Consider the following 26,003-nt stretch of genomic DNA (forward strand, 5'->3'; position numbering starts at 1 on the left):
TTTCAGCTTGATTTTTTTAGCAGAGCACAACAGTTGCTTGAATAATGAATTCATGGCTTATACAGTCTTTAAGGTCCACATAGTACAGATAACTAAATGGTGACCCCAATTAGATTTTCAAATTCCACGTGGCATGATCCTATTAGTTATATCACAATAAAATCAGAACAAATGGATATCATCAATAACCACAACCATGAAATATGAACACCAATAAGGTACTGCTGACGTGTCAAAAAAATCACAACCACAAAATCCTCCCCTCTAGTTTTCTATATAATTCTTTCTTATTCTCCTTCCACTCACCACCTATCTAATTTGGTCTAGTAATTTAGCTTCATATACTAATCAGAGCTTCAGTCATGGCAACCTCTGCAATCCAACAGTCAACTTTCGCCGGTCAGACAGCGTTGAAATCACGAAATGAGCTTGTCCGTAAGGTTGGAGACTTCGGAGGTCGCATCTCCATGAGGAGGACAGTGAAAAAAAGTGTATCCGAGAGCATCTGGTAATCACAAAACCTACAATTACTTGCTCATATTTTAAAATAGTTCGAAAAAGTTATCTTATTTTCGAAAAAGTTATTTTACAATTACTTGCTCCATGAAGAATATTTTCGAACATATTTTACTATGCTAAGACTGTAAAAGGTGAGAAACTTTTAGATTTACGAAATGATGAGTTATTGGTTGTGTAAATTTTCGTAAGAATGTGACCCATAGTATTTGGTATTTGACAAATAGGTACGGCGAAGACAGACCAAAGTATTTGGGCCCTTTTTCAGAGCAAACTCCTTCCTACCTTACCGGTGAATTCCCTGGTGACTATGGTTGGGACACCGCCGGATTATCAGCAGATCCAGAGACATTTGCCAAGAACCGTGAACTTGAAGTAATTCATTCTCGATGGGCCATGCTTGGTGCACTCGGATGTGTCTTTCCTGAGATCCTATCCAAAAATGGTGTTCAATTCGGTGAGGCAGTTTGGTTCAAAGCTGGTTCCCAGATTTTCTCCGAAGGCGGACTTGATTATCTTGGCAACCCAAACCTTGTTCATGCTCAAAGTATCCTTGCAATTTGGGCTGTCCAAGTTGTTTTGATGGGTTTTGTTGAAGGGTACAGAGTTGGTGGAGGCCCACTTGGAGAAGGCCTTGACAAAATTTATCCTGGTGGAGCTTTCGACCCACTTGGGTTGGCTGATGACCCAGAATCATTCTCAGAACTGAAGGTGAAAGAGATCAAGAACGGACGCTTAGCTATGTTTTCGATGTTTGGGTTCTTTGTTCAGGCTATTGTGACCGGAAAAGGCCCAGTCGAGAACCTATTCGACCACCTTGCTGACCCAGCAACCAACAATGCATGGGCTTATGCTACAAACTTTGTTCCCGGAAAGTGAGAATGAGATTTTGTTGTATGTTAATATTGAAGTTTGTTAGCTTAATTGGACTACTTTCTTATGCCTATAATAAAGATTAGTATTGGAGATCTCAGTAGCTCCAGTGGCATACCAACTTATGGGAAAAGCCCATTTTTTCTATATGATCCCCTTGTACCAAATTATCATAGCTAAAACAGTCGAGGTAGTGAGCTAATTACTTTGGCTTTCGAAACAAGTGCAATTGTCCGCTATACCTTGGTGTACGGTTGGACACCTCCCTTAATCCCACGAGGTTGTAAGATCCAACTTTGGTAGAAGCAATCTGTCGGAATTAGACTCTTTAGTTGGTTTCATTTTTTCCTTATTTTGGGAGCGTAATCTCTTCTACAGCAGGAGCTGTACATACCGTTAGATTCATCTCGTCAAGTTCTTGAATTTAGACCCAGGTTTGTCTAATACCGAATCCTACTGAATTAGTTATTAAGGTTCAAAGTTTGGTATAAAGTAGTAATAGCTCGAACAAGTGAGCTATAAGATAGTCCCACATCTTATAAAAAGTTCGGTCCAGACGCAGAATTTTGGACTCGCTTAGCAGAGCTATCTCAAAATCAGCGCTGACCTTGTTGTTCGCGAAGCACTGCTTCTGTTTAAGGCGGTTATTAATGTTAGGGATATCCACGTATATTTTGGTTTAGAAAGAGAGAGGCGGTGAGATTAGGGTTTTAGTGGGCTATATAAACTGAAACCCTAGAGATCTCTTGTAACCTTTTGGAACTTGTTCTTAATTCATAAAGGAAAGCGTCACATCATTGTTCACCGTGGAGTATGTCTCACCAACCGAACCACGTAAATCTCTTTCTCTTTTGTGCGATTGCTTGATCGATTGTTTACTTTCTCGATAATTTGCTTTGTTACTTGTTTTTTGTCGCAACACATTCAAATTCGACCAAAGCATTCAAGTCAGACAAAGCATTCTAGTCTAATTAGAAATTCGAGTCCAAAAGCATTATGATGATGTCGAAAAGTGGCTTCCCGTTAATCACATGAATAACCTTATAACTTCTTGATTGATTCCTTCCTCTTCTTGTAGTGGAGACTTGATGTGGAGGGGGAGGGGTACCTGTGACAACACTCTCCAACGCTCAAGTCAGTTCAGTGTACATGTATAAAAAAAAATCAATTGAATTGTAAGGATTCATTCTCGATCCCTTTTCAGTGCAAATTCCCTGTTCGATATTTATAGGTTTGTGAGACGACTTTACAACACCGTTCATTGATTGCCATGTGGAGTAGTCGTAGAAGGAAAAAATTACTAATAGTGATCATATCTTTGTCAGTAACAACTCCAATCAGGAAAGTGGATTTTTGGCGCTACCTGGCCTTCTGCATAACTAACAGTCTTTCAGACAGAGCAGAGCTTATGGTGCCGGTTCACATGTGCAGACCTCTCTACTGTGTATTTGTAATAAGAGTGGGGTTCAGGGCCAAACCTTACTCGAGTCCACCTCTTTGCTTGCTTTGGGTTATGATAGAGTTCCAAGTACCAATTCAACTCATACGAACCACCATAAATTCGCACTTAGTAGAGTAGGGCTTAGGTAGCATAGCTAGTTCAATTCCACCTCCCTATTATAGCTCCATCAATCATTCTTTGAGCGTTTGGATGAAGTTGGAACGTGCTGCTCAAGTCAATTTGTTGATATCTTAACTTGGTCAAAGCTGATTAATTAGTGGCTGAACACGAGTCTCCCCACTACCTAGACAAAAGAAATAGAGAAAACAAAAATTTCGATCTTGGAACTAAAATTGCAGAGATTTTTCTGTCTAATGAACAAAACTATAAAAATTTTATAAAGGTTCCAACCGAAATTATAACAAATAAAAAATATATCAGTTCACAAGATTAGGAATCAAACTCTTACCTTTCCTTGCAAAATTGATTGCTGTTAATGAATTGAAATCTTCAAATTACTCTTACTAGTGTTGAAACGCTTGAAATCTAGGAGATATATACCGATCAAACTAAGAAGAGATATAGAGATGAGCGTTGTGTTAGTCAATTGTGGTTTAGGATTTTTGTCTGTTTTTAACTGTGTAAATTTTTAAGGTAGGGACAGATTTTTTTACCCCTGAGTAGTTTTGGAATATTTTGAAAACATATAAGATATATCTCCCCTATACTAAAATATATGTTGGACCTATCTAATGCACTGCCTATACTAAGCACTCTCTTCCAATACCAAAAATCGAAAAATCCGGAGTATTAGAAAGTACAGCAAGTTGAGACTAAAAGAAAATATTCTCCAAAGTAATGTCAAATTCACTACAAATATAAGAGTCATCAGTGGATCTACCGAAAATGAAGATTTCTAGATTAAAGTTACTGCAAGTTGGAACAAAAAAATTTAGAAATCATGTTTCCAAATTTGCTTTGTCCCAACAGCACGGTGAAGCTCAAAAGTGAATATATTTAATAAAAATAAACGAAACATCAAGACTTGTACATTCGTGATGAACAACGGATAACTCTCAATTGAATAATATCTATGTAAACACAAAACTGAAAAATAACATGTAACAACCGGGAAAATATAAATTTATAATTAATATAATACGTATTTTGATTTTGAGAGATAGTTCTAATGTTTTGTAGATTATTTCTCTCTTTATATTTTGTCATAATCTTATTTGTAATACATCATTTCTGTCTAAATAAATCACAAACAAAAACAAATCAAACTCATACTTGGAGGAGTTTAGTTAAATGGAAAACATTATCAAAAGAAACTATTTTGTTAAAGTAATTAACTAATTAAAATTAAAATTATAATAAAGTAACTGAGTTGATTATCTAAGAGATAAGTTTGAACGTCCTTTTTTTGTGGGAGTTCCAACGACCGATCATATAAAATTCTTTTCTTGTAAATCAACTCAAAATATAGAAGAGTATTAGTGTCAATGGTTAATTTTGTTTTAATATACAAAATCAATTACGATCTCTCTAAGATAATTACTGCCCCACATAATACCTTCTCATAATTTACATCCGTCTCATTCTCTCTTCACTATTATCGTAGGGATATTACCGATTTACATCAATCGGCTAATACCTCTCTGGCTCTCTCATTATTTCTTTCCACGTAATTCAGTTTTATAGACATTTATTCTCCTTAATTTCTTTTCTCTAGAGCTAAAAAACCGTTAGAAAAGTAAAAAAACCGTTAGAAAAACAAAAAAATCGTTACTAGTATTGTTACTACCGGCTTAAAACCGTCTGTATAAGTGGCGTCGGGGATACTTGTAACGACGGATGTTGCGCGGTTTTCAAAAAGCCGTCGCTGATGTTTCGAACATTAGCGATTTTTTTTGTAAAATCCGTCACTAATTTTCATGTTTCCCGACGAAATTTCCCGTTGTCTTACTTATCACCGACGGTTTGTTAACCGTCGTTAATAACACCTTGACAATTTTGTTCCATTGCAAATGTTTCTCTTTATCCTTTTTTCTATATCACTCCTGTTTTTGGACTGGGAAAATGCCTAATCCTTATAGATTATTCCTCCAAACACACAAAACGCAGTAAAATTCGAATCCATTCATACAAACGAATATATACAACTATACAATCATATCTCAAAATGTCAAACATTTAAACTTGCGTTAAAAGATGTCAAACATACAAAAACAGTATCCTTAAATGTTACGTAAGGCCCTAAATCTTCACAAGCCTCTTAAAATACATCCTGCATAACAAAGTTCATTAACTTGTGAGTTCTAAGAAGAACAAAAAAAATTATACAAACGTGTACAGTTTCAAACATAATAACTAACTCGGGTGTTGCAGCATGAGAACAACTCGTTTTAGGCCTGATTCTTAACAATTTGCAATAAGCATCGATAATTAAGATCGACAGGTTGTCCTACTTCTACGGAACAAGTTAATGGTATCCTTAACAAATACAATAAGCAAGAATTTTAGGTTCTAGTATTTGATGTTCAAAGAAAATATTAGAACTATATAAGAGAAATAATAAATTAGTATAAATTAGGTTAATTCCGTTTTGGCCCCAAATTTGTGACAAACTAGTCGTTTTAGCCCCCAATTATGTCTGGTAGTTCGTTTTGGCCCCCATATGTGTGCGACAGTTCGTTTTGGCCCCCAATTTTAGTCAAATGTACCATATTTACCCTTGTGGCACTTCTGTAATTTTTTGCTCATTATTTTTATTTGGGTCATTTCTCAAATGGCCCCCAACTTTGTGACCAGCTTCCTGCCTAGCCCCCTACTTTAGCAAAAATACTCATATGACCCTCTTTTTCTGTTATCTTTAACTTTCCGTTACTCTCTCTCCTCCATCTCATTTTCTCTCTCTGCCACATCATTTGAGGACGCCACATCATCGTCATCACCGGCATGGGGTCGCCGGGCTACTTTAGCAAAAAATGAAAATGTTTCTAATTATTTTACAAGAGTAAACTATGTCGTTAATCAAATAGCATCTAATGGAGAAATTTTGGAAAATGAAAGAATTGTTGAAATTTTTTTCGTAGTTTACCACAAAAATTTGATTTTGTAGTGGTGGCTATTGAAGATTCAAGAGACCTCTCTTCACTTTCTTTAGAAGATTTACAAGGAACTCTAAAAGCACATGAGTTTAGAATTAACCAAAGAAATCTTACTCTTCCCGATCAAGCTCTTAAAACCCAAATTTCAAATATGGGAGACCGTGGTTCTTACCGTGGTCGTGGTAAAAATTTTCGAGGAAGAGGTTTTCGTGGTAGAGGAAGAGGTAATTTTTTCTCAAACAACATTGATGCTAAAGAAGTTACCGAAAATCAGTATTATAATAGAGGTAGAGGTCGTGGTTATTAAAGAGTAAGATGTAGAGGATATTTTGAATGTTATAATTGATGCTAAAGAAGTTACCGAAAATCAGTATTATAATAGAGGTAGAGGTCGTGGTTATTAAAGAGTAAGATGTAGAGGATATTTGGAATGTTATAATTATCATAAACCTGGTCATACTGCTAAAGAATGTCGGTATAAATAAGATAACTATGATGAATCTGGTTTTATGCATGAAAATAATGATGATGCAAATGAAAAAGATCATCCAGAAACTTTGTTACTTGCTTGTTATCATGATACTAATGTAACTGATAATGTTTGGTATTTGGACAGTGGAGCTAGTAAGCATATGACAGGTAACAAAAATTTATTCTCAAAATTAATTGAGTCAGACAGTGGACAGGTGAAAATTGGAGATGCTAGAACTTACAAAATAAGAGGTATTGGTGAAATTTCTTTTCACACAAAATTTGACAATATTGAAAAAATGTCGGAAGTTTATTATGTTCCTGGCTTGAAAAATAATTTGCTTAGTATTGGTCATTTGTAAGGAAATGATATGATATCCATTTTCATGACAATACTTGTTTCTTAGCAAGAAAAGATCAACTTGTTAAAAAAATTGGAGTAACACCAAATAATATGTTTCCTCTTGAACTCCAAATTGCTAACAAGTCTTGTTTTTCAGCTGTTCATAACAATGAAATTTGTAAGTTGTGGCATGATAGGTATGGACACCTGAACTATGGAAGCTTGAAATTGCTAAAAGTAAAGCATATGGTTGATGGGTTGCCTTCAGGAATGCCAACTCGGTAAGCAACATAGAGAACCATTTTCGAAAAAAAATACTTGGAGAGCAAAGAGGCCATTGGAATTGGTACATTCAGATTTATGTGGTCCATTTCCTGAGTCCAATGGAGGTAACAAATATTTTATTACTTTTGTTGATGATTTTTCAAGAAAAGTTGGGTGTATTTGATGAAAGAAAAATTTGAGTCGTTTCAATGTTTTAAAGAATTTAATGCGGAGGTAGAAAAATTTTCTGGTTTGCAACTTAAAATTTTAAAAATTGATAGGAGACGTGAGTATCTTCCTATTGAAACATATTGCAAAGAATTTGGTATAAGACATGAGCTGACTGTACGATACACACCACAACAAAATGGTGTGAGTGAAAGGAAAAATTGTAGAATTGTAGAAGTGATAAGATGTATGCTTAAGAAAAAACATTTGCAACAAGATTTATGGGCTGAAGCAGTTTCTTGTGCAGTTTATTTGATGAACAAGTCTCCTACTAAAAGCTTGAGAAATTGCACACCTCATGAAGCATGGTATGGGGCTAAGCCGAATGTGAGTCATTTGAGAACTTTTGGTTGTGTTGCTTATGCACACATTCCAGATGCACTAAGAAAAAAATTAGATAATAAATCAGAAAAATGTATTTTTGTAGGCTATAGTGAGAGCAACAAAGTCTATAAATTGTACAATCCAGAAACAAATAAAATAGTGATTAGTCGAGATGTTCGATTTGATGAAAGTGGTACTTTTGAATCAAAAAGTGAGGATCCTAATTGGTCTATAATTGAAGAAGCGAATGGTAGTGAAATCCCTTCATCTTCTAATATTCAATCAAATGATGATTCGTCCCAAAGTACACCACCAAGGAAGACAAGGAGCTTGAGGGAAATTTATGACTCAACTAATTCTATTGATCCAGATAATGCTATATTTTTTGTTTTCTTTGCAGGTGAAGATCTAATTTCCTATGATGAAGCATCTAAAGAAGAAAAGTGGGCAAATAGCCATGGATGAAGAAATAAAATCACTTAAAAAAAATGAAACATGGGAGCTTACTGATTGGCCTCCAAACAAGAATTTAGTTGGTGTGAAATTGGTCTATAAAACAAAGATTAATCTAGATGGCTCTATTAACAAGTACAAAGCTAGGCTTGTAGCAAAAGGTTATAAACAAAAAGAAGGAGAAGATTATACTGAAGTATTTTCTCCTGTTTCTAGACTTGATACGGTTCGTCTGAATATATCTCTTGCAGCTCAAAACCATTGGAGCATCTTCCAAATGGATGTAAAATCTGCATTTCTGAATGGTGTGCTTAATGAAGAGGTCTATGTTGAACAACCTCTTGGTTTTATAAAGAACGGAAAAGAAGAGAAAGTATACTAGTTGAAGAAGGCTCTTTATGGGTTGAAGCAGTCACCAATGAGTTTGAGATGACAGATTTGGGAAAAATGCACCACTTTCTTGGTATAGAAGTTCATCAATCTGATAAAGGAATTTTTATTTCACAAGAAAGGTATGCAAAAGAAACATAAAAAAATTCAGAATGGAAGATGTGAATCCAGTTTCAAGTCTGTGTATTACAGGTTTGAAGTTAAGCAAAGAGGGGGAATTAAAAAATTGTTGATTCCACCATGTTCCGAAGTTTGGTTGGAAATTTAGTGTATTTGACTGCTACAAGACCAGATATTATGTTTGCGGTAAGTTTGGTTAGTAGATTTATGGAAAAACCATATTATTCTCACTGGGAGGCAGCAAAAAGAATTTTACGATATGTGAAAGGAAGTTTGGATGATAGCAAAAGTACTTCAGGTTATGTTTTTAGTCTTGGTAGCGGCCCAATTTCATGGTGTTCAAAGAAACTACACCCGTTGTTTCTCTGTCTATAACCCAATCTGAATATATACCTGCAGCTTTGGCGGGGTGTCAAATTGTCTGGTTACGAGGTCATTTGGAAAGTCTAAAGCATGAACAAGTTGTTCCAACAACATTGTTTTGTGATAATAGTTCAACTATTGTTGTCACTAAGGATCCAGTACTTCATGGAAGAACAAAGCATATTCGTATCAAATATCATTTTCTACGGGAGCTTGTTAATGATAAAATTATTCAGGTCAAGTATTGCATGACGAATGATCAATTGGCAGATGTGTTCACAAAGCCTTTGAGTGGAGAAGCTTTCAAGAGAAGTATTACAAGTATGGGAGTTACAAGAAAATTTGGTTTATGGGAGGCATTGATGGATATTAAACCAAATTAAAATTGGAATCAATTGCTTTTAGTTGAAGATAATGGTGGAAGATGAAACAAGAAAAGTTTTATGTTTTTATTATGCACTAAATTAAAATATTTAAGTCATAGTATTATTATATTAGTAGTTACTTATGTTATGGTATTTAGAAAATCAAGAGTTTTTCGCATTTACTTAGAAGTAATTTAGTATTAACTTGAGCATCTATAAATACCCAAGTTTGTAGTTTGTTTCAAGTAAGAAGTGAGAAAGAAAGTTAATAGAGTAAAGAGTTTTAGCCATATCCTTCTTCTCTTGTCTAGTTTTATTTCCAACAATAAATAGAGACTTAGATCAAAATATGCACAAAAAAGAACAAAACAAAGAAGGTCCGTGGATTCGGTATATTATTAGAATTTAGGGTTATTTCCCAAATGGCCCCCAACTTTGTGACCAGCTTCCTGCCTAGCCCCCTACTTTAGCAAATATTCCTGTATGGCCCCCTTTTTCCGTTATCTTTAACATTCCGTTACTCTCTCTCCTCCATCTCATTTTCTCTCTCTGCCACATCACTTTAGCACGACACATCATCATCTTTTCCGGCATGGGTCGCCGGCCGGCCAAATTTCCGGCCGGCGACCTTCAAAATTTTTTTTTTTTCTCTCTCTCTCTCTAAACTCCGGCGAAGGGAAACCCTTCGCCGGAGTTCGAGTCTGTTTAAGAACAGATCTGTCTGTTCTTGAACAGATGAGTCTGTTCTTGAACAGACGCGATCTGTTCAAGAACAGATGAGTCTGTTCAAGAACAGATCAGTCTGTTCAAGAACAGATCGAACTCCGGCGAAGGGAAACCCCTTCGCCGGAGTTTAGAGAGAGAAAGAGAGAGAAATTTTTTTTTTGAAGGGCGACCTATGCCAGAGAAGATGATGAGGTGGCGTAACAGATGATGTGGCGTGACTTGGCAGAGAGAGAAAACATGATGGAGGAGAGAGAGTGATGGTGTTATAACGGAAGGGGGCCATATGAGTATTTCTCGTAAAGTAGGGGGCCAGGCGGGAAGCTGGTCACAAAGTTGGGGGCCATTATGGAAATAACCCTAGAATTTATAAAGCTCAAGGTCTAAACTAACAGCATGAATCAGCAGAATCAATTTGAACTACTTATTGCAATCCCTGCTAACATTACCTTTAACAAAAAATCACACTGCCTTTAAACTTCCCACTGAGGAATGAAAAATCCTCTAATACCCTGGATTTGAGAAAATTATATTTATCGAGAGATGCTTATTTTCTATGTTTTTCCATCTCCAAAGGTATCTTTTTAGGGGAGTTGATTTTTTTATTTTTATTTTATAGTGCATTTTGGAACTTCGTAGTATTTTTGTATTAGTTATGATTAACGACGTTAGCCAAAAAGATCTCCCGCGCCCTCCAAACTTAGTTATAACTAAATATATTACTAACTAATTAACATCAACCAAAGAAAAAAACCTCTAATAATATATTGGATTTAGTTATTTCCTAAAATAAAGCTAAATTGAGCAGTATATAACATTACTTACATTTCCATAAATCAATTCATTTTTTAAAAAGGGAAATATAGATTAAAATGCACCACATATTCACGAACTGAAGTCTTAAATACTAAATGGGATGAATAACCAAAAAAATAAACATATCAAAGATCGTGTCATGTAATTGTTCATAAAAAATGTGTACTTTTTCAATTTTAGCTTAGTTTAGTGTATCACTAGTAAGATCTCAAAATAAGGTGACATCATTTAGTGTGAGATATCTCAAGAAGAAACTCAACTATTTGAGTTTTCTTTTGGATATCTCAATTATCTTAGTCAACCCGCTTTATATTTTAAACCAATATGAAGCTTTTTCTCATATCTAATTTATTTTTATTTAATCAATGAATGACTTGTGTATCAAGTAGAGTTCTTTTTGAGATCTCTATTAGAGACATATAAAGTTTAAAGAAACTTTGTTTAGCCACATTAGACATAGAAAGAAAATCTCAATTAAGACTTGACATAAAACTAATTGAGTTTTCCTTTTTTTTTGAGTTTTGCATTAGAGATACTCTAAACATGTAAGCTGTAAATTATTTATACTTTTAACGAGTCAAAAATAAACTTTATCGCTGGCTATACCAATTCTAAATTTTTTAAAAAAACGAATAACAATTTATATCTTAAAAATGTCACTACAAAAAAGGTTCCTCGCTGATGTGGCGGGTGTGGTTTCAAACTTTGACCAAATCTAGGCCGTTGAGAGATGAAAATCACAATTGCCACATCAACTGGGAACCTTTTTTTGTCAAAATCTTTTGTGATTCTAGCATCTCATCTCTTTCTATTAATTGTCCTATATTTATATCTTTTGATTTGAGAATCATTAAGATCATATCATTAGTGAAGGAAGATGTTAAAGGTAAAAGAGATATACTTGACTTAGAGCATATACCAAGGAAATCCCAAATTAATAATTCAACCATTTAATCTCCTTCTTGTACTTGACACCATATCCCACTTCAACATTCAAGTTTCATCTACTACCCTCTTCATTTGAGTTTCATTTTCTCTATCAATTTGTATCAACAATGGAGTCAAGAATTTTGATTGTCCTCTTTGCTCTTCTGCTCAGTCCACAAATATCGAGTATAGTTATATTCACTCTTCTAAACTTTATGATTGAATTACTTTTTAAATATCAAGAAATAAGTTGTCTTTTTGCTAATTTGACCAGTAATTTACATTGTTGCAAAAGTTTTACCATCTTTTTCGACAAAAAATAATCAAAATATTTTGTTATAAGAACTAAGATGATAATTTATATATTTTTGTGTACTAGTTAATTTCAATAATTAATTAATATTATGTATTGATTAATCAATGTCTTTTTCAAAATAGAAGCAGGAGAACCTTGGTGTATAGCCAAGCCCGAATCACCAGCTACTAGAATTCAACAAGCAATGGATTATTGTTGTGGGCCTCAGGGACTAGCTGATTGTAGTAGGATCCAACCGGGTGGGTCTTGTTTTCAACCTGACAGTCTCATGAATCATGCTTCATTTGCTTTCAATAGCTATTACAAGAGATTTATAAGTAGAGGTGCTACATGTGACTTCGATGGTGTTGGTATGCTTACATATGTTAACCCGAGTAAGATCTCTCTCTCTCTCGATCTCCTTGTCTTTCGCTCATATGTATATATAGATACAAAGAAAACAAAATATGTGAGTACGAGGGAAGTCTTAACTAAATTATCCTCTGTTGGCCCTTGTAGGTTATGTTGGATGTTACTATGACTAAATTGGCAGGGAAGGGAAAAGAGGGAAGGACAATTCAAGACTGCAATTTTCACATTGAAGCTAACTATATATTCTTTAGATTTTTGAATGTTGAAGTTGAAATTTTTTCGTAGTTTCTCTCTTTTACTTATAATAAAGCATATTCTACCGGTGAAACACCGTCTCACAGTTTTTTTGATCTTTGCCCTTTCGTATATTAGTGATGTTTCTATTGAATTTGATGATCGTTGATGATCAAAGATTAAGCGTGTTAGAACTAGAGCTGAGAAGAAGAAGAGATGAGAGTTTAGGGTTCTGAACTTCTTTTTTATATGGTCAAACGTCAAAGAGATAAATCAAAGGCTATAGGAGAAGGCCAAATCAGAAGTATTGTAGATAAAGGCAGCCACCGTGTCCCTGTAGTAATAACAGATTAGTTAGTTAACTAAACAAACTAATCATCTCTGTCTCAGTTTTGATTAACATTTAACAACTATTCAACAAGATCGAATAAAATGAAGAGTTCACGAGAAAACTTACAAAGTGAAATAAAAAATGTGATGATTTAACATGGTTTAGTCGAAGACTCCTCCTTTGTAGACCTCGAACTAAGTCCACGGAGAACAAGGTTGGCCGTCACTGGTTTGGGAGGGGTTAAAAGCACTTTGAACTGAATCCCATTAATAAATTTTAAAAGTGGAATTTTTAACATCGCCCCGTAAGTGTTAAAGGCGTCTTTTTTCCCAACGGCAGCCCGCGCCCAAAGCAACCACTTTGAGCCCCAACGTAGTCAGGTGCCTCATGTTTTGGACTTTGTATGTCACTTTTCATATGAGAACTACATTCTACATAACTTTGTAACATGATGTTAGTTGTAGTTTTGAAGTTAAGAATTCAGATTATGTGCATGAAGTTAAGGGTTTAATCCTCGCTTAAACATTATTAGGAATTGTTTCTGTAACATGCATTATATAAGACCCCAAATTTGAGAGCCTCCAAAATATTTGGACTGGCCCACTTTTTTTATCCTCACATATATGCTCTCCCGAAATTTACTTGTATGTAAAACGTAATGCGGCATCCAAAGCAAGCAAGGAAACGTGACAAGTCAATTATAAGATCTCTAGTTTATTACCAAAATATAATTTTAAAGGAAAAAGAAAAATTACTAGTGGAAAAATGAATTTAATCGTGGTGTTTATGGATTAAATAAAAGAATTTTGTACAGTTAATAAATCAAATGAGTTGTAGACATTGTTCTTTTTTCATGTCGATCGAAAAGTATTTCTGTATGACTACGTTGTTGGAAATATTGGAAAGATCAATGGAATTATCGAACAGTAATAACTTTCTTCGCTGTGTCGTGGTGTGGAGGTCACTGCCTTGAAAGTCATTTCGGAGTAACTTTGGTGCAACTTACTGTTTCCGTTCACTCCCCAAGGATTGACCACAGCTTACCGCCTCTGTCTGCACTGACAGAGATAGTAATGGAGATTGAAGAACTCGAAGCTTGAACAGGCAGAGAGAGGAAGATAGCCGAAATTGAGTTGTGTATTTTCTCTCTTGATCTCGGCCTAGGAAACGTGGTAGAGAAGTTAAGGGGGTGGGAGATAAACTCAGAAACTAATTTGATTAACCCTACGAGATCAGTTAGAGATATACTCAAATACTGATTAGGTTAATCCCACCGACTTAGTCAAAATCCGAGTTTAAGTAAAACTACTCTTCGTGGCAAAAGAGTCTTTTCACTATAAGATCCCGAGTTCCCGAGCACCCGAGCTCCCGAGCACCTGAGCTCCCGGGCACACGGGCTCACGACCCACGGCCCAAAGGCCCAAATAGCCAAAGAGTCCAAATTGTTTAAAAGCCCAAATACCTCACATGTGTGCGCGTGCGTGTGGGAGCCTTATCTACTCCACCATGTGCTTTACAATGAGTTGTCAAGCATCTTATTATAAAACACCTTTAGTTTCACTAGTTCGAAGATGTGGGACATTAATTGTCTAGAGAAAGAAAGCTTTGAATGACATTTTCCTTCTAGAGGTGGACCCCACCCATGTGCTAGCTAGAAGACAAATAGTCTTGACTAGTAGTGAGTGGGTGAGGCTCACTCTCAATGAATTATTAGATGGTGATGGGCCCAACCATTATACAAACCCAACATACGTTACAATTAATCATGAGTCTGTCAACTACTAACGAGCCAACTACGTGTCGGGTCATCTCCACCATGTGGAGGCGACAACAAGACCATTGTATGCCTCTCTGTATCATGGTCGATTAAGTCGTTCAAATGGTTATGTACTAGTTTCACAACCTTTTATGGCAGCAAGATACCCGAAAAGAGTTCGCACCTGAGAATGGGCGAGACCCTGAAAGAATGTTTGGCACGGATTCATAGGAAAGACGGTCCAAGCCTCTCGCCTGAACAAAGATATAGCCAAAGTTGCTCTACAAAAGGGAGTATGAGGTTCCATTCTCATCGTAGAAATAAGCCAAAGAGAAAACATGCACCTTGCCAGAGCTAATAGCTACAATATAAATTGTCATAAGAGTCGAGGATAGGCTAATAAAACTAGGAGAAAACTACAAACCCCAGACAGACCTTGACGTGAATTTCTCCCATAGAAAGGGCAAGAAGACGAGAGACTTACCATTGTTGGAGTCAGTTTCTGGTGTTGGAGTCAGTTCTGGTGTTTAATTTCTCCCACTAGTAACTTTTTTTTTTATTTTTTTTTTTGTTGAAATACCGAAACAAAACCAAAAGTTACAATCTCAGATCCCACATCATATGTTCCTTCGACTGTCATTCCCGTCTGACCTTGTGTTTCTTACCCCACTTTGCCAGAGCGTCCGCCAGAGTATTAGTTTTCCTTGGGGTGTAGTTAAATAGTATTTGATCGAATTTATTGCAACGAGCTTTTATCTGTTTCATGTGGGGAAGGGATTGCCAGTTGATGACCTTGTTTTCGTTGTGAATATGGTTAATCAAGCTGATATTGTCGCTTTCAATAATAATATGGGTGAGATTAAGGTCTTCCGCCCATATAGCTGCTTTCAGTATGGCTATGCATACACATTCCTCCGCTGTTTGTCCCCTAACTGGTTCTGCTAGTGCTCTAATCAGGTTTCCATCCACATCTCTAATGATGCACCCAATCCCTGCCAATTCTGAGAGCTTGCTGAAAGAAGCATCAACATTAATTTTGAGGAATGGTTGTGGGGGTGGAATCCAGATTGGCTGGATTACTTTGTTATTGGGTTGTCTTTCCTCAGGTAACCTTGTGTTGAAACACTGAATCTTCTGAATAGCTTGTAGTGGCGAGGTGTCCTTCTGGCCGAAATTCTTAACGCATCTTTCTTTCCAGATATACCATATTATCTTGGCGAGGTTCGCCACTATTGGATCATCTAGCGCCTGCCATTGCATAATCCATTCTAGCACCGAGACTATACCATCAGTTTTGATGTTGTAATGAAACCAAACTGCCCTCGCAAAGTTGCAGTGCAGAAGTACATGTGTTAGTGATTCCCGTTGCTCACAGAACACGCAGCTATAGTTGTTGCCTATATATTTACCTATTTTGTCTTTGACCGGAAGGCTGTTAGTGCAGCATTTCCAAAGGAACAGTTTAATCCTCGGTATCGATTTGATATTCCAAATGAACGACCAATCAACTGTTACCGGATCCCGGGTATCCAAACTCAGATACTTGTACATCGATTTAACGGTGAACTTGCCTGAATTTGTCAGAGTCCAGACCATTTCATCCTCTGCCATCGGATGAAGATTTATACTGAGGATTGCCCGGCAAATCTCGTCATTAAATAGTAAAGGTAACAGTTCTACCTTCCATGAATGGTTCTCGATCAGTTGATCAACCTTGTTGAATGGACAATTGAAATGTCCATTCAACAAGGTAACTTTTTATTGTTATGTTAATGGTGTGAGCATTGAAATGTAATATAGTGAACTCCCTTGAAACAACACTAAAATTTTAGATGCTAAATATGGAATGTAATACCCCACATCACAATTTTCTAATATTTTGATCAATTAAAATATCAGATATTCGTCATTGCAAGCAAGAAAAAATGTGACAAGTATTTAGAAGTGTAGATTATTTCATGTAACGAAAAAAGAAAACAATGAAAGGGAAAAACAACAAAATCTACTGATTGAAAAATATATTTAAACGAAAAATAATGAGTAGTGAAGACTAACACGTGAGATCGGCAAGTTAACGCTCTTTCATGGACTATAGGAATAGGAGTATCTAAGTCGGATACGTGGGTGTATGATTGGGAATATACATGGATAACCCACCATGACAGTACATTAGATAGATGAAAACAAAATTAACTTTGAGTAACGAATTGATTTTTCTTCTATTCACAAAGAAAACAAATTATGAAACTCCATGGAAGTGTTAAGTAAGTGTTTCCGATTATTCTTCTTTAACCCTTACAATTTATGGAAGATGTAACTATGACTAAATGGTCACTGAGTGGAGAGAAAGGAATGAAAGGAAGTGAAGATTCAATCATGCACTTTTAACTTTAGAGCTTACTATGTATTCTTTGGAGTTTTGAATGTTGAAGTTGTCATTTTACTCGAAGTCTACTCTCTTTTACTCGTAATAAAACATTTTCTACCCGTGAAAAGTCATGTGCTTCCTTTTTATCCTCCATCTTGGTGTTTTAGTGCTGTTTTTATTTAATTTCATGACAGTTGATAACCAAAGATTAATAAAAATAAAGAATGTAATGATTTGAAATGGTTTAGTCGAAGACCCCTCTTTATAGACCTTGAACTACATCCAGGATAACATGGCCGACCCTAGTTAGGGTCGTGTCTGCTTATAGGACCCCTTAAAAAGGATGTGTCAAATATTGAAGTATAGACGTCAAGCAGGGACGGAACCAGGATTTATGTTAGGGAGGGGCCAAACTATTTTAGTCATAAACTAACTCGAAAAATTAAATATAACAATTCAAATTCAAAATTATCACCAGAAATAACAACTAGTCATAAGGATTAAACACGAATAAGAAAAATAACATGAGAGTACAAGATCAAAATGGAACCCTTCTCTCTTTCAAATCTCTAAAATCATCAATGATGGATTCTGTGCTGAACTTCTGAGCAATTTCTTTTTCAATGTATAAAATAAAAGAGTCTGAGAGAAAATTGTCATCCATTTTGTTGCGCAGTCTTGTTTTAATTATGCGCATAGATGAAAAAGATCGTTCTACTGTTGCAGTAGAGACGGGGAGAGTTAGCACAAGCTCAATTAGTCGATAAACAAGGGGGTACCTTACTGATTTTCTCGTCTTCACCAACTATATGCACAAATCGGAGATCGTTGTCAAATTTTTGAACTCTGGACATTGAACTACATTATGTTCATAATGTTGTAGTTGTATTCTCAAAGGCATCTTCTCATGATCTGCAAAATCTCGTGGATAAAACTTATCGACCATATTACAGATGTCATCAATTCTAAAAGAATTGTAAACTTCGCGAGGAACCAATACTAAACTAAGAACAAGTAGTTCTACTGAGTTCTCACTAAATCGAGTATTCAATTCTTGCAATTGACAATCTATTGCAGCATAAAAGATATCTACCCGGTAAAATTGTTCATTTGTCAAGTTGCTTGTTGATATCGAGCTTTACCTTTCCTTCCAGCATATTGAGCGTTCATATCTGGAAGATCTATATTTCGCGCCTCGTAAAATAAATTTACCTTTGCAAGTAAAATATCCCAACCAACATCTCTGGAATTTTGGATTAATGCTTTGGTGGAAGAAACAACTTCCATAACATTCACAATATCTTGAGATTGGCATTGCAAAGACTGACAAAGTAAATCGGTGATCTCCGTAAATTCTTTAATTAGATGCAGTATAAAGACAAATTCAAACGTTGTCATACTTTCATAGGCTACATCTGCTTTAGATCTTTCAGAAAAAATATTTCCATCCTCTATAATACCCAATAGAACCACACATGTTGCACTAAACATTTTTATCAAGCTAGAAACTGATCTCAAATGTGAATTCCACCTAGTATCTCCACTCCGTTGTAAAGTACCAATTTGGTTTAACCCTGTCCCTGTCTTAAGCTCATTAATAGAGATCAAATGTTCAATTTCAGCAGTTTGAGCATTTTTCAATTCATCATTACGTTTACAAGAAGCACCAACAATATTGACAATAGAAGATAATTTTGTAAAAAATTGTTCAACTGGTATAACTTCTTTTGAAGCTGTAACTAATGCCAATTGCAAACGATGTGCTAAACAATGAACGTAATAAGCAAATGGACAATCTTTCAAAATTAAAGCTTGTAACCCGTTCCACTCACCTCGCATATTACTTGCACCGTCATATCCTTGGCCTCGAATATTTTGGATATCAAGATTATGATGTGATAATACTGAATATATTTCTTTTTTTCAATGTTAATGCCTCGGTATTAGATACATGAACAAGTTCGAAAAAACGCTCAACTACATAACCATCTTTGTTCACAAATCTTAAAACTATAGACAGTTGCTCCTTTTTTGACTCATCACGAGATTCATCAACCATAATACAAAATTTTGCTTCTCTAATTTCATCTCAAATAGCTCCCTTAACTTTAGTTGCGAAAACGTGTAAATTTTCTTTTTGGATCAATGGTGAGGTGTAAGAAGCATTTTTCGGAGCTTTATCTAACACAACTTCTGAGACTTTATCATTATATTCAACTAATATCTCTACCATATGAAGAAAATTTCCTGATTTAGTGATCCTTGACTTTCATCGTCGCCTCTAAAAGCAAGACCTTGAAACGCTAGCCATCGAATTACATCAATTGATGTTTTGAGCCTTAACCGATTTTCTACAATTTGGTGAGAAGTATAATTTTGAATAACTTGTTGTATGTGTTGAGATTGATTCATTAAGTCCTCCAAAGATCGCATAGAAACTTTATGACAAGAGAGTAAATCTTTTCCGACAGGATTAAAAAATGCACAGTTTTGGCCGTCTCTTACTTTTTTCCACTTTTTAAATCCATCAATAGTGAAAGCTTTTTGTCCGGAACTCCCAGATGGCTTGTTAAATATATGACCATCATTGGTTTCATGAATGGCTATGGTAGCACCTCCATAGGGTTCTCTTGGAATGTCCTTTTTGAATAGAGCTTCCGTCATCTCCACTTTTTGACGGTCCATTACTTTTTCATAATCGGAAACAAACTGTTGCGAAAGAATTTTATGATTTGAAACAAGAATGTCTTCTCCCGGAATTGCATATGCATCAAATAATTCGGCCAGACATGGGTGCTTCCTATCACGACTAAGGTTTAGGTGTAACGAAAGAAAATTACTTCTTTCTTCCTCCTCCGTCGTCGACCGAGTTTTGTTCCTTGTATCAAGAACTTCTCCTTCAATACCATCGATCACAGTGATCGAAGTAACTTTAGAGAACTGTCTTCTCGATTCAGTCTTTGTTTCAATATATGAAAATTATTCATCGAGAGGAAGAAAATCATACCTGAGGATGCTTTTCAATATAACCCAATTATCTATGAATTGTTTACCTTGGTCAATGAGTCTCCATTGCATTGCATTGCATTGAAATCTTCATAGATTCTTTCAGACATATGTTGTTCAACCAAAAAAAATCTTATCTTTGTCATAAACTTCTTGATTTCTGAACCAATCTTCCATGTGTTGAATCTAGAAATTTATATGGAATTGACCTTCGAAGAGTGGAATTTTAGAAACTTGATGAATTTTTCTTTCATCCTTCCGATCAATATAAAATTGAGTTGTATCTCTAATTGGATCTCAACTTAAACGTGGAAAATTTTTCCAACATTCAAGAAACTGTAAATAAACTAAAACTTTATTAACAACTTCAATGGTTTTTCTCTTCAATATGAAAATATAAAGACAGACTGAACATCATTTTATAGGATATTAGACTTTTCTAGATAGTCTCGAACTGGACTTTCCGAAATAATAGAAATACTGAAATAATGCAACTTCCTAAACCTTGATTCATTATGAATCTTACTAAACTGGGACTCTATCTAATATGCTAACTTGGCCGACTAGGCCATGGGCGCGCGGGTTCGCGGGCCCGGCCTGGATGCGTCTGCATCAGTTATTTACAGGTAAGGTTCACGAATCTTTAGGTCGTGTTGGTAAGGTAAGAGGTCAGACTACATCAAAGGTAGCAAAGCAAGCCACTTTTAATTTCTTTCTTTTCTCCATATTGAACTTATTAGGTGTTTTTTTGTGTTTGTGGTTTAAGAAATTAATACAAGCTACTTAAATATTTATTTCCCTAATCTTGTCATGAGCCCAAAAGATTGATTTTTTTTTTTATGAAAATCAAATTCCTCTCTAGGGTTACAGAATTAGGAGAAAGTTTACCAACCTAATAGTTTTTTCAATGTTTTCTTCCTTACAGTGCTACATGATCTGTGATTTCTAGATGGGTTATCTTGATTTTCTAGGGTTTTACCATTTTCTTCACTTGTTGATAGCCAGGAAAAGAGTGATAGATTATGAAGACTGTCAATATATAGTCTTATTTAGACTTCCCGAAATCTAGAGGCATCAATATTGTCATTTTACTGTTATGAGAAAGGGTTTTATGCTTGAAGTATAACATTGAAGCAAGCTTGTGTCACATGTTCTTTTTGATGAGAGAGCTTGTGTCACATGTTAAAAATGTTTTAGTGAAGATGACGTTCACGAAATATTTGTGGCCAGTAAAAACTCAAAGTTATACCAATTGTTTTTTTTTTGTTGAGGGAAAGTTATACCAATTTAAAAAAAAAAAAAAATCAAATCTATACCAATTTTAAAAAAATAAAAAGTGAAAGAAAATTTGTATCATAGCATATTCTTAGAGCATCTCCAATGCAAAACTCAAAAAAATCTCCATTCATCATATGTGTCAAGTTCCAATTGAGATTCTCACTCTTACGTGGCGTTAATAGAGATCTTCAATTTTTGTTGTCTCCAATGCAAAACTCTAAACTTATCTTATTTACTTATGTGGCATAGTTATTTTCGTAAATAAATAATTAGTTATTTTAGAAAATATAGGAGATTTGATTTCTATTGGTTGAAAATCAAATATTTATGAGTTGGACAATTAGAGATATCTCAAGAGGACACTCTATTTCAAGAGTGTCCTCTTGAGATATCTCTATTCCACTCTCGACACGTCATCTTAGAGATCCAAATAGAGTGTTGCATTGGAGATGATTTTTAAGAAAAAACTCTAAAAATCATACATGGCACTCGGAATTTCTAAGATTAAGTGTTTCATTGGAGATGCTCTTAGAAAATAAAATTAGAGGGCTGATTCATTGAGCTCGAGCTCATACCGGGTGGTGTGAGCTCGAGCTCCTGACCCTAGATCTTTCGAGATCACGTCAAATCTAACGGTGGTTGCAAATTGGAGAATGTGACCATTAAAAGCAATACAAATGAGCCATTAAATCCTTCTAATTTACAACATTGCCATGACTTTAGTTGTCTTCTGTCTGAAAGTGGAACTCAACCCCATGGAAATGAGCCTTTGAAGTCCTTTAATTTACAAAACTCCCATGGACATTAACGACTGATTTCAATATCCTGCACATTCTCCAATTGTAAAATTAAAACAAGGTAACCCATCCGATAAATAAGACCAAAGTTGACTGATTTTATTATAATTGCGAGAGGGAAATAGTTTGGTGTCAAATATTTGTTTATTTTTTTTGTTCTCCGCAACTCCGCTGCTATTTTTTATCCACTCCGACGATTGTCACTGGCAAACGATTGCCGCCAACCTTTAATATTTTTTTAAAATCTTTCTTTTCCGCCTTCTACCACTATCAATGTCATTGCTTTGCTTTCTTCGTTCCTCTCCTTTTATCTCTTTCTCTCTGTTCCTATCTGTACTCTAGCGGTGTTTTTTAATCGGAAATGACACTGGTTTGGGAGAATCCCAAATCAGTTAGTGGTTGGGGATTCCCCAAACTAGTATGAACTAGTTTGAGAATTTTTCCCACACTAGATCGATTTTCAGCGAAGAGGATCGTTCTCTTCGGGGAATTAAATAAAGAGATGTTGGAAGAGAGAGAGAGAAGATTGAAGAGAGAGAAGAAGTATAAATGAAGGCGGAGATGGAAAGAGAGAAGAAGAAAAAAAAAATGGGGAAATGGTGGTGGAAGGATTCCCCAAACTAGTTTGATACGAAGTATACTTCCATGACTTTAATTCTTAAAAAATCCATTTCCACGAGATAATCCACCTTTAATTACTTTCTCCCCTAAATAAGAGCTTTACGTGGAAAGTCAAAAATCAAAATAAAAATAGTTTAATATATTCAGATACTTGAAATATTTATTTCATATATGTTCAAAATGTCATTTTTACCCCGAGAAACTGTCTAATAGAAGTTTATATATCTTCTCTCCATTAGCCATACCAATTCAATGACAAAGTAGTGAGCATAAAATTGGTATGTGATAATTTTGTAAATCATTTAATTTCAAAGGGTGAGTTTTAATTTCATAATTGGAGAACGTGCATGAGATGGAAATCAACAATTAAAGTTAGTGGTAGTTTTGGTAAACCAGAAGAATTGTGGAGGCAAGTCATGACAATTATGTAAATTAGAGGGATTTAATGGCTCATTTGTATTGCTTTAAAGGTCACATTCTCCAATCTGCAGGCACCATGAGATTTGACGTGATCTTGAATGATCTAGGGTCAGGAGCTCGAGCTCACACCACAAGGTATGAGATCGAGCTCATTGAATCAGCGCCCAAATAATTATTTGAAGAGTTTTCCTGTTATATACCCTATAAATTAGGGTCCATGGGTTTTAAGTCCAAAATAAAGTTCAAAAAGGGTTTAAGGTCCAATCTTCTCAGAAAATGGATTTTTAGTCCTTTTCCGTTTTGAAGAAACATTATTGACACATCATGTGTTATGTATGACACATATAAAGAAAAATGAAATAAAGTATGAAAAAATGAAATAAAGTATGAAACTTTAACAATAAATAATAAGTAATTTATGAAACAAAACAAGAATCCATAAACAGAAAAACACTATAACCTTGACATATAAACATACTTTAATTAAGTTGGACTAAATATCCATTATAATTATTATTTTGGCTTAAAATCCTATATTAATATTAGGGTGGACTAAATGTGTGTTTAGGGGTAGATTTTTGGACTAGAAACCCAAAATTTATATAAATTATGTATTGATTAATCAATATATTTTTTAAAATAGATAGCAAAGGAGGGATCAACAAGGACTAGTCTTCTAAATGCTTTGAATTATGCATGTGGACCTATAGGAAAAGGTGATTGTAGTAAGATTCAACCAGGTAGGCCTTGTTTTCAACCTGACACTCTCATTACTAGCATGCTTCATTTGCTTTCAATAGCTATTACAAAAAATTCAAAAGTGCTACATGTGACTTCAAAGGTGTTGCTATGGTTACAAACACTGATCCAAGTAAGTTCACTCTCTAGACCTCATTCTCTCTCTAAATTTTCATTCACAATTACATACATATATATTTACATGTTGTAAATTTTAATATTTTATTGAGATGCAACTTTTGTATTATGTAAACAATAGTCAAATCTGATGTCTCAAAAGAAAATTGTTCACCTAGGTTGATCATATTTTGTATGTGTGATTCCTAAAAAAGAATAAGTAGATGTGTCGAATTGATTTTTCATCTATTCACAAAGAAAACAAATTGTGGAAGTCGGGGAAAGCGTTACTAAGTGTTTCCTGTTATTCTTCTTTTGACCTTTGCAGGTTATAACGAATGTTACTATGATGACTAAATGGTCACAGATTTGAGAGACGGGAAAAGAAGATTCAAGTCTTCCATTTTTCACTATGGGATGATTGAACATGGTTTATTGGAAAATCCCTCCTTCTAGACCGTGAACTACTTCAACGAGAAACAGGGGCAACCCTAGCCTAAAGTACACATTGAAATGAGGCTCATTTATTAATTTAAATTCGTTTTTCAAAACTGCCCTCACAAGTGTTTCTTTGTTTGAAAATTGACTACGATAATCATTACAATGGCATTGATAAATAAATAATGTGATAAATAAGCACGATAACCGTCAAATTTAAACTCTAATAAAAATGGGCCTAAAAGCCCAATTAGATGACGGTCTAAAGCTAACAGAATTACAGGCCTAAAGCCCAACTAAAGTACTCTATATATACCTTTAATAACCCAAGTTCAATGAACTATGGGTTCCACTTTCTCTGGTAACCGAACCTGAGACTTCCAAGGTTTTGGAATTTGTGTCAATACTATCGACTATTTGGGCAACCAAACATTGACCGCTCAGAAATGTTGTATGTGCCTTGTACATTCCTTTTAAACAACACAAAAATTTTAGATGCCACATGTACAACATAGTGCGGCATATCGTAATTTTCTAGTATTGTGATCAATTAAAATCTTAGATATTCATCGCAAGCAAGAAAAAACACGTGATAAGTCGATTTACAAGTGTAGATTATTTCATGCAACCAAAAAGTTATAATTAGTGTTAATGGAGAAAATAAAAAAATTGTAAGATAAATAAATGAGTCGAGAGGTAGGATCTCTATTTTTGTGTTTTGAATCCATCTTTATTTTTGTCGAGAAGTAGGATCTTTACCAAGTAGATGAGTTGTAGAAATGGTTTTCACCATGGAAGGAGGAAAAAAAAGAGGTGAGTAGATAACGTAGATTGGAACCAATTTAAAATCTTTTGTGTTATACTTACATAAGCGTAGTTTGTCAAATTCACTTGTGGTTCTTCTTCGAAATATTCTAATCTCTCTATTTTTAGTATTAAACATGAAGTAGGGGTTTTCTTTAGCCTTCTAATCCTTGGGGCTCATGGTAAAAGAATAGAATTGATCAACAAATTCAAACTCACTAGCCGTATTTCATCCGAGCTAAATATTGGTAGGGAAGTTTTAAAGGTAATTTTTTTTTATTAAAGGCAATGTATTTTGCCCCCAAAACATGGTGAAAATAAGTTGATTAAGTTTGGTTAAAGGCATTGCTATCTCCCTTATTCTCGGGCGAAAATTGTCTGCTGGGAATTTAAAGATCACAGCCCGCCAACTTCCAGCAGAAGACCTAACCTGATTTTTTTTAAACAAAGTCTCTCTTCTTCTTCCTCTTACCCCTCTCTCTTCATATACTTTTTCTCTTATTCTTTGGGTTCTACAAATGATTTGATAGTTCAATATCTAGATACTACGATTTGATAGGTCAATTTTTAGATACTATTTGGGACGTGGCAGGTCAAGAACTTTAGGAGCTTGATTAATTTCTATCACAAATATCAGTTGCACAATCATTATCTCATAAATTCCAGCTGCCAACCGCCTTGTGTTATTAAGCTATATT

At 35.1% G+C, this 26,003-nt stretch overlaps 2 protein-coding genes and 1 pseudogene across 2 annotated transcripts in view; 1 reads left to right on the forward strand and 2 right to left on the reverse strand.

The window, feature by feature from the left end:
* Nucleotides 1-29: 29 nt before the first annotated feature.
* Nucleotides 30-1,489, forward strand: LOC147556003 (chlorophyll a-b binding protein 37, chloroplastic). The gene is made up of 2 exons (XM_086663740.1): nucleotides 30-508; nucleotides 744-1,489. The coding sequence occupies exons 1-2, from the start codon at nucleotides 363-365 to the stop codon at nucleotides 1,393-1,395; spliced, it is 798 nt and encodes a 265-aa protein (XP_086519866.1). The 5' UTR covers nucleotides 30-362; the 3' UTR covers nucleotides 1,396-1,489.
* Nucleotides 1,490-18,199: 16,710 nt separating this feature from the next.
* LOC147556004 (uncharacterized) lies at nucleotides 18,200-19,750 on the reverse strand (annotated as a pseudogene).
* A 225-nt stretch (nucleotides 19,751-19,975) lies between these two features.
* Nucleotides 19,976-26,003, reverse strand: part of LOC147556005 (uncharacterized) — a 121,183-nt gene continuing 115,155 nt past the window's right edge. The window contains exon 3 of the mRNA XM_086663743.1: nucleotides 19,976-20,439. The gene's annotated coding sequence lies outside the window, so the exon portion shown is untranslated. The remainder of the gene's footprint in view (nucleotides 20,440-26,003) is intronic.

This window comes from Eschscholzia californica, unplaced genomic scaffold, assembly GCF_041429995.1.
Source record: "Eschscholzia californica isolate CP2 unplaced genomic scaffold, dmEscCali1.0.p SCAF_2, whole genome shotgun sequence".
NCBI classification, from domain to species: Eukaryota; Viridiplantae; Streptophyta; class Magnoliopsida; order Ranunculales; family Papaveraceae; genus Eschscholzia; species Eschscholzia californica.